Source organism: Erythrolamprus reginae, chromosome 1, assembly GCF_031021105.1.
Source record: "Erythrolamprus reginae isolate rEryReg1 chromosome 1, rEryReg1.hap1, whole genome shotgun sequence".
Lineage (NCBI taxonomy): Eukaryota > Metazoa > Chordata > Lepidosauria > Squamata > Dipsadidae > Erythrolamprus > Erythrolamprus reginae.
This window is the reverse complement of record NC_091950.1, coordinates 322,350,897-322,365,301: the sequence shown is the minus strand read 5'-3', so window position 1 is coordinate 322,365,301 and position 14,405 is coordinate 322,350,897. Positions and strand designations below refer to the sequence as shown.

At 38.9% G+C, this 14,405-nt stretch overlaps 1 protein-coding gene across 6 annotated transcripts in view; it reads right to left on the bottom strand.

Annotated features, from left to right (window-relative positions):
* The window catches only part of ESR1 (estrogen receptor 1), a 258,921-nt gene that overhangs the window by 89,874 nt on the left and 154,642 nt on the right, over nucleotides 1–14,405 (bottom strand). For all 6 annotated transcript variants that reach the window (XM_070733732.1, XM_070733728.1, XM_070733727.1 and 3 more), the window contains one exon: nucleotides 4,019–4,209. In XM_070733732.1, coding sequence (XP_070589833.1) covers nucleotides 4,019–4,209 — 191 coding nt within the window. The remainder of the gene's footprint in view (nucleotides 1–4,018; nucleotides 4,210–14,405) is intronic.

The following is a 14,405-nucleotide window of genomic DNA, read 5'->3' as shown; positions in this document are numbered from 1 at the left end:
ACACAAAAGTACCTTACATTACAAAAAGCACATACTCTTTTTTGGCTCATTTGCATTTTAGGTATAATAAGTTATAGGCTAAATTTGTTGAATACTTACTAAATTTGTGCTGCAAAAGGCAGACAAATACTAGACATCATGGTTATATCGAGTTTTACAAAGCACATTTAGTACTCTTCTCAAAGAACACAGCTCCTAGAGCTGTGGTGGCAAACCTATGGCACACGTGCCAAAGGTGTCACACTGAGTCATAACTGAGGGCATATGAGGCATTGCCCTTAGTCAGTTCTAGCAAACATGCTGATTTTCAGCCTTCCAGAAGGCAGGAGGGAGCTACTTTTCGCCTTCCCCAGGCTTCAGGAAAGCATCCGGAGCATTTAAATTGGGAAAAACAGACCCAATGGGCCTATCAACTTCCAATTGGGTCATTGGGCCATTTTTTCACCTTTCCTGAAGCCTGGGGAGGGTGAAAAATGGCCCAACTGGAAGTTCATTTCTGAATTTCTGGTAGGCCTGTTGGGTCCGTTTTTTGCCATCCACGGGCTCCGGATGCGATAGTGAGCCTACAATGATCCTTACGCACATACACATGGGGGTGCAGGGGATTGTGTGTGCATACATCAGAGTTGCATTATGGGTGGACACGTGCGCACATGCTATCGCGCACGCATGCACCCTTTTAGCATCCAAGCAAAAAAAGGTTCACCATCACTGTCCTAGAGAAACCTGCAGCTGCTACAAAATTAAACTGGAATCCATGCAGAAATGATTTCCTAAGGAAATTCAAAGTAAATCATCAGGAATCATTCAGATATACAGTAGCAGCATGTGGGGCTGATATTGTGAGTAATTTGGCAACAAATCATACTTAATATATTTCACAGCTATGTTCATAGGAAACAAAGCTATATAGTTTATATTCCATGTTCTTAGGAGAAAATATAACTTTTAAAAATTCCTGTTCATAGCCCAATCATGAATGTCCTAAGGAATGTTGCCTTGCTTTTGATGTGTAGAAGAGCAAATAGCTTGCTCCCTTCAAATTCCTATCCAAGCTCTCCACTCTATGAAAGATGTTGGTGGAGAATCAGTGAAAGGAGAGATTGACTACAGAAATTGCTTGTCACCTCCCCACAAAGCAGAGAGATTGGAGAAGAGACATTTGCATAGGCCACCTGCAGCTCCCAAGATGCTAACAGGATCACATTGCTTTCAATGTGCCCAAGAGTAGACACAGTAAGTAGACTCAAACAAAAGCCAAAAGTGTGAAACTGAAAAGTCTTGTCTCTTTACATCTGGAAAAAATGCAGTTGAGTTCATGTGATTGCCCACTTAGCGATTGCCTTGCTTAGTGGCAGAGTTGCCATTCAAAATTAGGGTCATTAAGCAAAGGTTACTTGTTTGTATGTTTATTCTTGGTTGTAAGCCGCACAGGGTTTGGTTTAAGATTGGTGGGTATAAAAATATTTTAAATAGATAAACAAATGGGGAAATGAATAAAATGCTTTGTTATTTATCAATTCAAGGATAAGAGAGATCAAGAGAGAGTCCTTCTGTTTTTATTCCTTTGATTCCATAGATGAAAGTTGTAAGAAGGGATTAATTGGACTTGTATGCTGCCCCGAATTCACGGAGAGGGGTGGCATGCAAGACAAACAAACAAACAAACAAACAAACAAATAAATAAAATACTAGTTTGCAAAGCTTACATATTAAAAGTACCATGCAGGACCCAAGAAGAAATCTCAATTTTGTTGGCCTTTAAAAGAGCATGAAATTATGGTTTCTTCCTTAGATCTTGAGCTAGGGTGTAGAGCAGTGTTTCCCAACCTTGGCAACTTGAAGATATTTGGACTTCAATTCCCAGAATTCCCCAGCCAGCAAATGCTGGTTGGGGAATTCTGGGAATTGAAGTCCAAATATCTTCAAGTTGCCAAGGTTGGGAAACACTGGTGTAGAGCATTTCTATAGAAATATAGAGCACAGATGAATGGCAGCAGTTAGCCAATCTTTCCTGATCTTGGAAATGAAGCAGAACCAGACCAGTTGGGATTTGCACAGGAGACCATTAGGAAATACTAGATGGGAAGCTAAAAAACAAGTGAAGGCAATGGGAAACAAGAAAACTAAGTCCACGGCATCACCAGAAGTTCAGCTTGATAGATGTTTTATGTCTACCTTTCCCCAAAATGTTCTTGATGGCAAATACTATTCACAAAAAATTGCTCAGATTGTCAATGTCTGTCTTTACATAAGCTGTGCCTGATTTTATATGCTATAATAGAACACCTAGAGGGTCTCTTCATTGAAAGTACACATTGTCTATTCAGATCTGCACTTGATGGTTTCTATTTTAAGATTACCTATAAGTGCATTAAGTGGAAACTTAACATGAATGACTATTATTGCTTGCAATAATAGTTTGCACTTACATACCACCAACGCATATTAAGAATACTTCAAATGCATTAACTGGTAGCTGTAATCTTAACAAATATGTCATAAATCAGAAGTCTAAATATTATCCCCATAATAGGAAATTTGAGGAGATGGAGATGGGAGAAAAGTGGCTTGCTTAGTTCAATGGCTAGTTCCTATTGGCAACCAGCTGATTTTCTGATTCATACCATAATGTTTTCTATTCTAGTCTTCTGTTAATCTGAAGCATGGATATTCCAGTGAGAGCACTATACATTTGAAATATGTCATTGCTTACTGGTAGCCCCTTGGTTTAATTTGCATCTTTCTGAACTGGACCAAGAAGCCTATTGGTAACTCCAGTGATTTCAGAACTGAGGTTATCCTTCAGTGGCAAGATTAACCTCTCTGCATTGAATCCAAAGATACTGGGACCAGGGCCACCAACCAATCAATTCTATCCTTCATATAGAGACCACTTCAGAATAAGGATTGGAAATTTTTACAAGATACATCTGTGTCCACAAGCATTACAAAATTCAGAACATCCACACATGTGAGCTAAAAATAAACTAACACTGGCGAGACTTCACACTGTCATTGGCTCCTTCTCCATTGACAAGACAAGATACAGTAGTGTGACTTAGTGGATGCAGTCTGGTGACATTTGGAATGGATCATATCTCTCTCTCTCCAGACTTTGGCAGTCAGTTGCATAAGTGAGATGCTTGCTTTTATCCTCATTCTTTCTCTCCATGCTTTTTCTTGGAGGACTAGATAATCAGAATAGGTTAACTGACTAGATTTACATATTGCTACAACATGTCCAATGGAATGATCTTTGTCCATGACTGAATCACTTTGGGGTTAAATTAACCGAGTGAATTGACCTCTCCTTTTTGGGCAACCTTCCCAGTTTAAGTACATTATGGAAAGAAAATAATTGAAAATAAAGGGTCGCTATAGTTCTAAGAACTTTGAAAAAGAGAGGAGGATACAAATTGGAGACCAATTTGATTCCAAGGAGTCTTAGACTCATGACTAACTGAGACATCTCCAGACATTTTACATCTCCAAACTTATCTCACCTACTTTGTTAAACAGGGACTAAACATGCATTTTTAATACGGTATGAACAATTAATTTCATTTATTTCTTTATTCTAAAAGTTTAATTTTATGAGCTATATACCAACCCACAATTTCAATCTGTTCAGAAATAAACAACACTCTGGAATCAATTCCCCCCCAGAGATTGGGACTGCCCCCACCCTCCTTGCCTTTCGTAAGCTCCTGAAAACCCACCCACCTATGTCGCCAGGCATGGGGAAATTGATATACCCCTTAGCTATTATGGTTCATGTATGGTTTGTTTGGGTTGTGTGATTGCTTTTTATTATAAGGATTTTTAAAAACTGTTTTTTAAACATTGTGAGCCACTCCGAGTCTTCGGAGAGGGGCGGCATACAAATCTAAATAATAATAATAATAATTATTATTATTATTATTATTATTATTATTATTATTATTATTATTATTATTTGATTAGAATGTGCATTGAGCAACATGGTTTTAGGTCAGGTGTGTCAATGTTATATTACCTTGAATGCTCCTTTTAAAAAAGGCCTTGCAGCCCTCGCAGGACCAAACCCCATAATGGTAGCCAGAGGCATAATCGTTGCAAACAGCACAAAAGCGGGTCTCCTTGGTAGACTCCATCGACAGGTTTCCCCTTTCATTGGTGCTAGTCATTCGCTCTCTGCCATTGTGACGTCTGGTCTCCGAGCCAGGCCTGCAAAACGAAAAATAGTGAGTTCAACAGTGAAGAATAGCTCAGGGTGAAAATACTGGGAATTTAGTAACCTACTTTGGTAATAAAATGTTTGTAAGACGAAAAATAAACTCAGCAAACACCAAGATCCCAACATTAATGAGCCGCTTGGCTCTACAAGTCAATACATGAAAATGTCATTGTGGTTGGGAGTAAGAATTCTCCAAACTAATGAAGTATGTTCATTCATTACAAGGAGCTGTCAAATTTGGGAGGCGTGGATTGATGCCAACTGTAAACATTGGGGTGTCCTCAGAAGCTGAGTTCATCTCAGGGAGACTTTATTTATATCTGAAAGAAACTGTGTGCTGAGAACATAATGCAGACAAGACTATTAGAACCATTTCCTCCTTCATGCATAAGCAGCTAAAATTTGCACCTCTATTATCACCATTACTCTAACTTCCTAATGGTGCCTTTGCTTATCTGCTCCTTCAGCTTTTTCACAGTGATTAATATAACCAATGGGACAATAGCTTGAAGAGAGTCCCATTTCCCGAATGACTAAACAGGAAGTATAAAAAGTTATTTCTTGAATGTTCTGGCCAAAATCAATACATTTAGATGGCACCATCATAATTAAACTTTAGGTACCATGAAAAGAGGGGGGTATTGAACTGGCTATATCATCCAAAGGAGTATTAAACTCACAATCATTCATTCATTCAGCATCTTTTCTAATGGTGCTGAAAAAGTTATTTATGGCCAGTCTTACCACACCACTTATAACTGTCCCTGTGTCCCTGGGGTCACATGATCATGGTTTGGGTGCTTGTAGCCAGCATGCATTTACGATGGTTGCCGCATTCCAGGGAAATGTGATTGCCATTTGCGACCTTCCCAATTGACCTTCTAACAAACAAAATTGTTGAGGGAAATCAATTAATTTAATGTCCAGTTGAGTTGCTTATCAATCATGGAAAAAATGGTTATATAACCATTCATGGTTATATAATAACTCACTTAACAATTGCATTGCTTAATGATCGAAGTTCTGATTTGAATTGTGGTCAGATAGTGACCACAATAAGAATAACTCTCTTTTATTCAACAAAATCTGCCTAGTCTACTATCAAACTTTACATAGAATTCCAATAGAAGTTTCCATTTCTTGATCAAACATTTCTTGATCCCAAATGTTCAATTTGCAATGGTATGGAGAACAGCGTGTTTGCAGTCACTGAAAGAGTGTCTTTTGAAGAAAGAAAAGGGAGGGGTGGCTTGGAGGGGGAAAAGACTGCATTTAAATAACTAGGAGAACAGCGTGTTTGCAGGCACTGAAAGAGTGTCTTTTGAAGAAAGAAAAGGGAGGAGCGGCTTGGAGGGGGAAAAGACTGCATTTAAATAACTAGGAAAACAGCATGTTTGCAGGCACTGAAAGAGTGTCTTTTGAAGAAAGAAAAGGGAGGGGCGGCTTGGAGGGGGAAAAGACTGCATTTAAATAACTAGGAAAACAGCATGTTTGCAGGCACTGAAAGAGTGTCTTTTGAAGAAAGAAAAGGGAGGGGCGGCTTGGAGGGGGAAAAGACTGCATTTAAATAACTAGGAAAACAGCATGTTTGCAGGCACTGAAAGAGTGTCTTTTGAAGAAAGAAAAGGGAGGGGCGGCTTGGAGGGGGAAAAGACTGCATTTAAATAACTAGGAAAACAGCATGTTTGCAGGCACTGAAAGGGTGTCTTTTGAAGAAAGAAAAGGGAGGGGCGGCTTGGAGGGGGAAAAGACTGCATTTAAATAACTAGGAAAACAGCATGTTTGCAGGCACTGAAAGAGTGTCTTTTGAAGAAAGAAAAGGGAGGGGCGGCTTGGAGGGGGAAAAGACTGCATTTAAATAACTAGGAAAACAGCATGTTTGCAGGCACTGAAAGAGTGTCTTTTGAAGAAAGAAAAGGGAGGGGCGGCTTGGAGGGGGAAAAGACTGCATTTAAATAACTAGGAGAACAGCATGTTTGCAGGCACTGAAAGAGTGTCTTTTGAAGAAAGAAAAGGGAGGGGCGCCCCCCTTGGCTTTTGTTCCTTCCCACTCACCCTTTAGCCTAGCCTTGCTTCTTCCACCCGCCCCCTTTAGCTGCTCCTCCCTGCCCTCTGTTCACCACCCTTCTAAAGTTTGGGATTTTCCTGAAGGATTTGCACGCATTATTTGCTTTTACATTGATTCCTATTGGAAACATTGTTTCATCTTACGAACTTTTCACCTTACGAACCTCCTCCTGCAACCAATTAAGTTCGTATCATGAGGTACCACTGTATTTTGTACTAAAAACTTTCTCCTTCATTTCTACCACCTTTACTCACGGTCAAAATATGAAAATAATGTGCTAATTACTTATGACTATATATCATTTTTGGATATCTAACAACTCAGCTTGGACAAAATGAGAAATGTTAGTCATTTCCATTAGAATAAAAAGTAATGTAGTAATCCCAACCTAATCTAAAGAGAGATTGCATTTTTAAAAGAAATTAAAAACATAATTCTACACATTTCTGGATACAAGTTGCATTGATATAATTTTGGAGAAACATGTTAGTAGCTGAATTTCTACTCAGAGAACTCAAATGTATGATGTAAAAGATACAAACTCCCTGCCCCTTTTGTCTCTTTGTGACAAACCTAGTATAAGAACATGAGACTGATGTAAGCACACTACACATCTATATATAATAACAAGCATACACGATTATAATTTAGTAAAAACATGGCATGAAAATAAGTACAAGATTTATTTCATTTGTTTATTTTATTAATTGGATTTCTATGCCTCCCCTCTACAAGGACTCGGGGCGCCTCACAAGATTGTCCCAAATGACTTCAAAATTTAACTTTGTGTTGTTTTTGTTCAGTTTTCTTTTGTAAAGACAAATGTACTTCTTTCTCATACTTGGGGAAAAAACAGCAGTGCACAAATAACTGAAGTGTATGGAGACAGCTCGTTCTCAGCCAAAATACCCAGACATTTCCCTGTTAACTCCTACTCTCAACTCTTTTGAAGAAATATTAGCCTTACTTGCCTAGTTATCTCCTCATTTCTATCCTCCGATGTTCCTGGAAAGTTTCCCACTTTTCTGATACTCATATTCCTTTGATGACTGGTGCTTAAAATGGGATTTTCCAAGTACAATTAAAAAAAAACTTGGGAAGAAGAATGATGAAAGACAAAAATAAATAAATAATGAAACATCTGGAAGGAAAGCTGTACAAAAACCTCGAAAGGTGTTGAATGTTCCTGTTTATTCCATGATATACCTCGTTAGCTAAGCAATTAGAAGAGTAACCCAGGAGCAATTAAAGTATAAAACAGAGGTACATGAAAACAGAAAGGAATCAGGTTAGCAGGTGAAAGGAATTAAATGACCCTGGGCCTTGTTTTAGTCACCACCCTTGGTGCTCCCTGTGCTTGGTTGTTTTTTTGCAGATGTTCAACACTAGTAAGAATAATATTGATTGACATTGCTCAAAATATTATCTATTCAAAGCATGAATGGTTTTTAATAATAATATATATATTATGTTTAAAATCTTTTTAAAGTTTGTGACTGATACCTATGTTTTGGAGTAAGTATCTTTGAAAGTCTTTGTTAGTAAGGAATTAATATCTTTTCATATAAGATTTGAATTGGCTTCAAATTTCATCTCAAATCAGACAACACAAATATATTAACTAATTGAAAGCTAACATAATTATAAGTTAAGGACATAGGTTAATTAACAAGACTTAAGCCTCTATTTAATTTTCATTATAATTTGCAGAGTAACGTGATATTACTTCTGGTAGATTGCAACCTTATGACACATTGAAATTTCTTAGAATTATATTGTAATCATTCATTTCATGCTGTCAAGTGCTGTTCTATAAAATCTGGGAAGATTTTGATGATTTAATAGGGCTCATTGTTATAGTTTGCATGAGAAGAAACTTCTTGTTCAACAGGGACCAATCCCGTTGAAAGAAACTAATCAGGGAGTCACAAAAATTATAGTTTCCAAAAGAAACCTGCATTTTCTTAAGTTTCAAATCACTCTATTAAACTGAATTGTGCCGTGTGCGTGAGAAGGGGGAAATCCTTTCAAAAAATACATCTATAATTTGATTAGACACATTTTGAATATTGCTGATTAGTAAATATATTTGGGGGGGAGCAGAGGAAAAAAGCTCTCAGAATTCTGGGAAATTATGAGGGTTTTTTGCCCTCAAAAGCAGGAGGAAAAGTTATTGCTTCTTTGGGTAACCACTAGGCTGCATAAGTTGGGTGACTGACCCTTTCCCTGAAAAATTATTCAAGAAAATATCACTCAGGAGATTGAATGACTACCCAGGAGGATATGTGAGCTATAAATTTGTTCCCACTGCAAACTGGTAGCAGTGGCAGCGGAAGGCTCCGCCCACCCACCTGGAATGCTTCTGCACATATGCAGAAGCGTCATCCACTCACAAACTGGTAGCAATGCCATTTAGAACCCACTACTGGGTATGCCAATACACCATATATTATGTCTCAAAGTTGGTTAGCAGGCTAGTTGATATGGAAAACAGTTAGATAGCAAGAAAACAACTACAGTATGTGTTCTGCCGGGCTCTCTGATAGCAGCCTCCCGAAAATTCAAGGGTACAAATTTCAGACATACATACGTTTGAAAATTCAAAACAATGTTCTTTATCACAAAATTCAAAATAAACAAAGCACTCTTTTTGTATTGCAAAGAGCACTCTTCCCAAAACAACCGGGTAGTCTGTACAGTTTCCCTTAAGCAGTCATTAAGTACTTAGCTAGCAGCTATGAAGAAACTTCACACCCCTTCTTCTTCCAATGAAGTGAGACACACACATGTTGCTCTGTTTTGGTTTCAAAGGCGTGAAAAAGCAACAAAGTCCAGCAACACAAGATTCCTGACGAACTCCGATCAGATATTCTTCCACAATGGCCAAACCCACATGCTGCTATTTATAGCAGCAGCCCTAATTACTGGAGCCCCACCCAAACACAGGTGGCCTCCCTTATTTCCTGTAATATGTTCTTACTTGGTCTCTTCTACGCATAATTCTGTGCTTGCATGGGTCCAAAACGTCATCATCTGAATCAACGGAAGATAAGGGATATTGACTGCCTGGGCTGTGTGCCAAGCCCTCCTCTGCCGAGTCACTCCCACCTTCTTCTTTGTCCGAGGAAACTAAATGTACTGTACTGTTTTTTTATTGTTGTTGTGAGCCGCCCCGAGTTTGCGGAGAGGGGCGGCATATAAATCCAATAAACCTAACCAATAAACCTAAACTCTGAACTGATTCTGTCGGCAATAATACAGGCCTGTGACATGTTGAATTTTCCCCTGCATCCACCTCCCCATTCCCTGGGGCAGGAGCTGGGCCAGAGCCAACCAAAACAGTATGTAGGATTGATCACAATATAAAATTATCTGTGAATGGTGCTGTTCAAGCAAATACATCTTGGTGACATGCAATTAAATGGCTTCATGGCTTTAAGGGGCTTACATCTCACTGCAAGTGTTCCTATGGCTAAGAGACATAATTAATTAATTTTGTCTCTAAGATTAATTTCCATCATATACCTGTTATGTAATTTCCATCATATACCTGTTATGTACAGTAATGGGCAGCCAAAATTTTTACTGCCACACTGTGGGTGTGGCTTATTTTGTGGGTATGGCTTGATGGTCATGTGACTGGGCAGGAGTGGCTTGCCAGCTATGTGACCAGGTGGGAGTGGCTTGAACGCTCATCTTCGTTCAAGTGAACTGTTATTGCCGCACGATGCCTTTTCATCTCAGCTGTGGGCAGAGTGAGGGCTTCGCGATGGGAAAAAGACCACACTCAGACTGCTGCAGCATGGCGTGGCTCTTCTGGCCTTGGGAGGTGGCTGCGTGAGGCTGGAAGGGAGCCGGGCAGGAGAGAGGGAAGCTTGTTGGAGGCCAGGAGGGAGGAAAGAGGAAAAAGTGAGGAGTGCACAGCAGCAGCAGGAGGGAAAAAAAGGAGAGCCGAGCTGAGACTGGCAATCCAGGAAGTTACTGCCACCAGTCAGCTGGAGCTGTGCATGCAGCTTCATTTCTGCCTGTGGAACTGTGTTCCACCCCATCCTGCCTGCTGCCCACTCCTGGTTATGTACATGAGAGCATATATACCAATGACAAATTCCTCGTGTGTCCAATCACATTTGGCCAATAAAGAATTCTATTCTATTATTTCTTTCGTGGTTCTTGTATATTATTAGAGGTCCCTATCCTTGGTAACAAACAATTCTTCTTTCATATCGAGCATTGAGACCAAGTGGGCACAGGTCATGGCAAGTCCTGCCTCAGTGGTGCAGTGGTTAGAGTGCAGTACTGCAAGCTACTTCTGCTGATCACTGGCTACCAGCAGTTTGACAAATCAAATCTCAGTAGGCTCGAGGTTAACTCAGCCTTCCATCCTTCCAAGGTGGGTAAAATGAGGACCCAGATTGTTGGGGGCAATATGCTTACTCTCTTAAACTGCGTAGAGAGGGCTGTAAAGCACTTTGAAGCAGTATATAAGTCTAAATGCTAAATGCTATTGCTACTCTCAAGTAGTGAATTTAGATATGATATCTAGGAGCAGTGACTATTCCTGCCCAGAGGAAGGAAAGCAAGTAAACAGGAAGATGATAGCAGCTTGTTCTCATTTACCTGCCAACTTGGGTTGGTGAATGACCAACAAATAGTTCTGGTTAAAAAAAAAAAGCCAGGTTGCCTATGATTCCTGTGGGGCAAGAGTGGTAAAATCACCATAGAGGAGTTATGGTCCTTGGAAAAGTGCTTCCCAAACTTCATACTCTCAAACAAAGAATCATGGCCTTCTTTTCATTTGTGTGGGTATCTTCTCCTCCTCCTCCCTCTTCCTCAAAGAATGTAATAATAACTTCCCCAAAAATGAAATGGTATATTCTAAGTATAATATATTATTATTACTTATATACGATTTCCAATGTGCTTGTATATGTTCTTGCCCTAATCAGCCTACAATTTAAAATCCAAACCAAGGACAGTAGAAGATAGGGAAGCAGCAAGTGGTTTTTCTTGGTAATGCTTACTTAGGCTTACATAAATAGCCTGTTACAAAACAAGATTAGAACTAAAATTTCATTTATAAAATTGCAAGTTTTGTCCATTCTTTAATGGAATAGGGATATTTATACTGATGTCTGAACAGCAGGACCAACTATGTAGAGAAAATTTATTGCATATTACCACATAATCTATTGGTTGTTTAGATAATCTCTCACTCAGTTATTCCTTGAAATCTTCTATTATGTCTTGCTAAGAAAAATATTAAATTCAGTAAGAACTAGCCCAGAGGCTTTGAAGACTGAAATTGCCAGGAAATACAATTTTCAGATATTGAGACAAACATCCTTGATTTCTTCTACATTTATTTATTTATTCCATCCCCCCCCCATATCTCCCCCCCTCAGTTTTCCTTCTTTATTCTTTTAAGATTCCTTCTTCTTTATTAGCAAGAGAGTAGCAAACCAGTAGCTATAAAGTACAATTTAAACTTTTAAATCTCAGACATGAAAAAAAAAATTGATGAGGTCCTCAAGAAAATATATTTCAGGATGTTTCAGGAGGATTTTTCCTTGGGCACCCATTCAACCTCCTCAAATGTAATAGATTGATAGCTAAAGCTGTATTAACAGAAAAATAATGTACTGTTCAGTGTATTATATCTTCACACCTGGTATACCCAGATAACACTTTTTATTGTAAGAACATCATTATAAAAAACCTCTAGGGTCTATGCAAATCTCTATTATTTAATGCCTTACATCAGTGGTTCTAAATCTGTGGCCTCCGGACTGCTGGTGGGAAGGCGCAATATCATTGCAGAGAATCCACAAAAGACTGAAGAAATGTTATGACTTAAATCTTTGGTTAAGTCTTGGTGGTCTGTGCCATGGTCCATGACCACAAAAGGTATTTAAAGGAGGTCCATGATTGAAGAAAAGGCTGAGAACCACTACATTGTTTGGATATCTTCACCTTTGAAGATACGGCCATCGTTTGCTTTAATAACTACCAAGATAACTCTGAACAGTTTTATTAGCAATAAACAATAGCCTGAATATAATTCAATAGCTGGTTTAGACCATGAAAAATGCATGCAATTTGTTCTTGATTTGCTTGATTTAAACATTAACTGAGATGTTTTTCACTGGAGGCATTAATTCTTCTTGTTTCAAGACATAAACTACTTATAGAATAAACTCTACCTATCAAAGATGGGAGTGACAACTCATAATTCTAGTAAAATCAAGTTAATCACCCGTCTTAAGCACATACTTTATTTCAGGAAATCATGTTTTCCATTCCACTGCCAAGCAATAAAACCAAAGGTTATGTCTAGACTAAATTTGTGCAAATTAACGCCAAGGAGATCTATGAGTGAATAAGAACACCAGCCCTAAACACAACTTGATGCTGTTGCATTCAGTACACCCTCTTCCCTGGAACTTCATTGTTCTCTCACCTGAAGAGTTTACTAGTCTAAGAAACTTCGTTGACAAATAGCTATAGTTACTAAATGAAGTATTTCACAGCAGTCGAAGTACATGAGACCCTTCTATAAAAAGAAAAGTGAGCATTTTTTGAGAATGTATTTAGGTTATTTAATTCAAAAATTTTAAAAATGGAAATAGTTTGAGACTATGGGGAGGTGTGTGTGTGTGTGTAATAAGTGCCTGTAACCATAATAACCTCCATTATCTTAAAATAGAGGTAAAAATTATCTCTCAGGTTGCTAGCAGCATCCAGTTACATTTCAGGGTAACTGACAGAGAGGAAGCCCTGAAACATTACAGAATCATAGAATGTTTTGCACATAACAAGTTTTTAGATATTAGTAGCATATCTAACTCGGTCTTCCCCTAGCCAGATTATCTCAGGGACCACCTTCTGCTGCACGAATCCGTGGGTCTTCTCCGGGTCCCGTCAACTAAACAATGCCACTTGGCGGGACCCAGGGGAAGAGCCTTCTCTGTGGCGGCCCCGGCCCTCTGGAACCAACTCCCCCAGATATTAAAAGTGCCCCCACCCTCCTTGCCTTTCGTAAGCTACTTAAAACCCACCTCTGCCGCCAGGCATGGGGGAATTGAGATACCCATTCCCCCTAGGCCTTTACAATTTTATGCATGGTATGTCTGTATGTCTGTTTGGTTTTTATTATAATGGGTTTTTAATTGTTTTTAGTTTTGGATTATTATTATATGCTGTCTTATTATTGCTGTTAGCTGCCCCGAGTCTCCAGAAAGGGGCGGCATACAAATCCAATAAATGAATGAATGAATGAATGAATGAATGAATGAATGAATGAATGAATGAATAAATAAATAAATAAATAAATATACTAATAACTTTAACCATTTCTTAGTAAACTTCATTTCCAGTCTGTTTCATCCTAAACCCAATTTCTCTATGCCGCTTTAGTACTGGATATTATTACTGCATCTTGCTGAAGATCACCCTATGATCAAGCTAGCTGAGGTAAATTTGAATCATGATTTTTGTCCTCTAAAGAAGGGTTTTTTAATTTTGCTCATGAGTCCTTCTGGAAAACATTTACCATCTGATATGATCTCCCTCTCATAGTTACTGTTAACTGGAAAAGGGTTACTTTAACTGCACTGTTTATTAATGTCAACTATTTGGTATAAAGACAAAATGTTTGGAGAATTAGGAGAAATTAACCTAGGATTTCAGTTTAAGTAACCCCTAAGAAACCTACTGTGGCCCCTTACAACTATAGCAGAGTCCAGATGAGAACCATTGTTTTAAAGCAGGGGATGCCACCCCCCGGCTCATGGACTGAAACTATTCCATGGCATGCCAGCAAGCAGGCTGTGCAAACATGTGAAGCATCATCCATGGGATGCAGGCAACACAAAGAACCACACCACCTCCAGCCCACAGAAAAATCTCTCTCCAGAAAACCGGTATTTATGCCCAAAAAGTTGGGGGCCGCTGCTTTAAAGTATTAACCAGGCCTATTAGATTGATGTCACCTGTAAACCAAGTTCTGTAAGTATCCTTTTCATTCCATCTCTTGGTATATAGCAGCACAGGACTGTGCATAAAAATCTGGAAATTCGTATCACTGTTCACATTGATGCAGAATCATATGTGAATATTAGT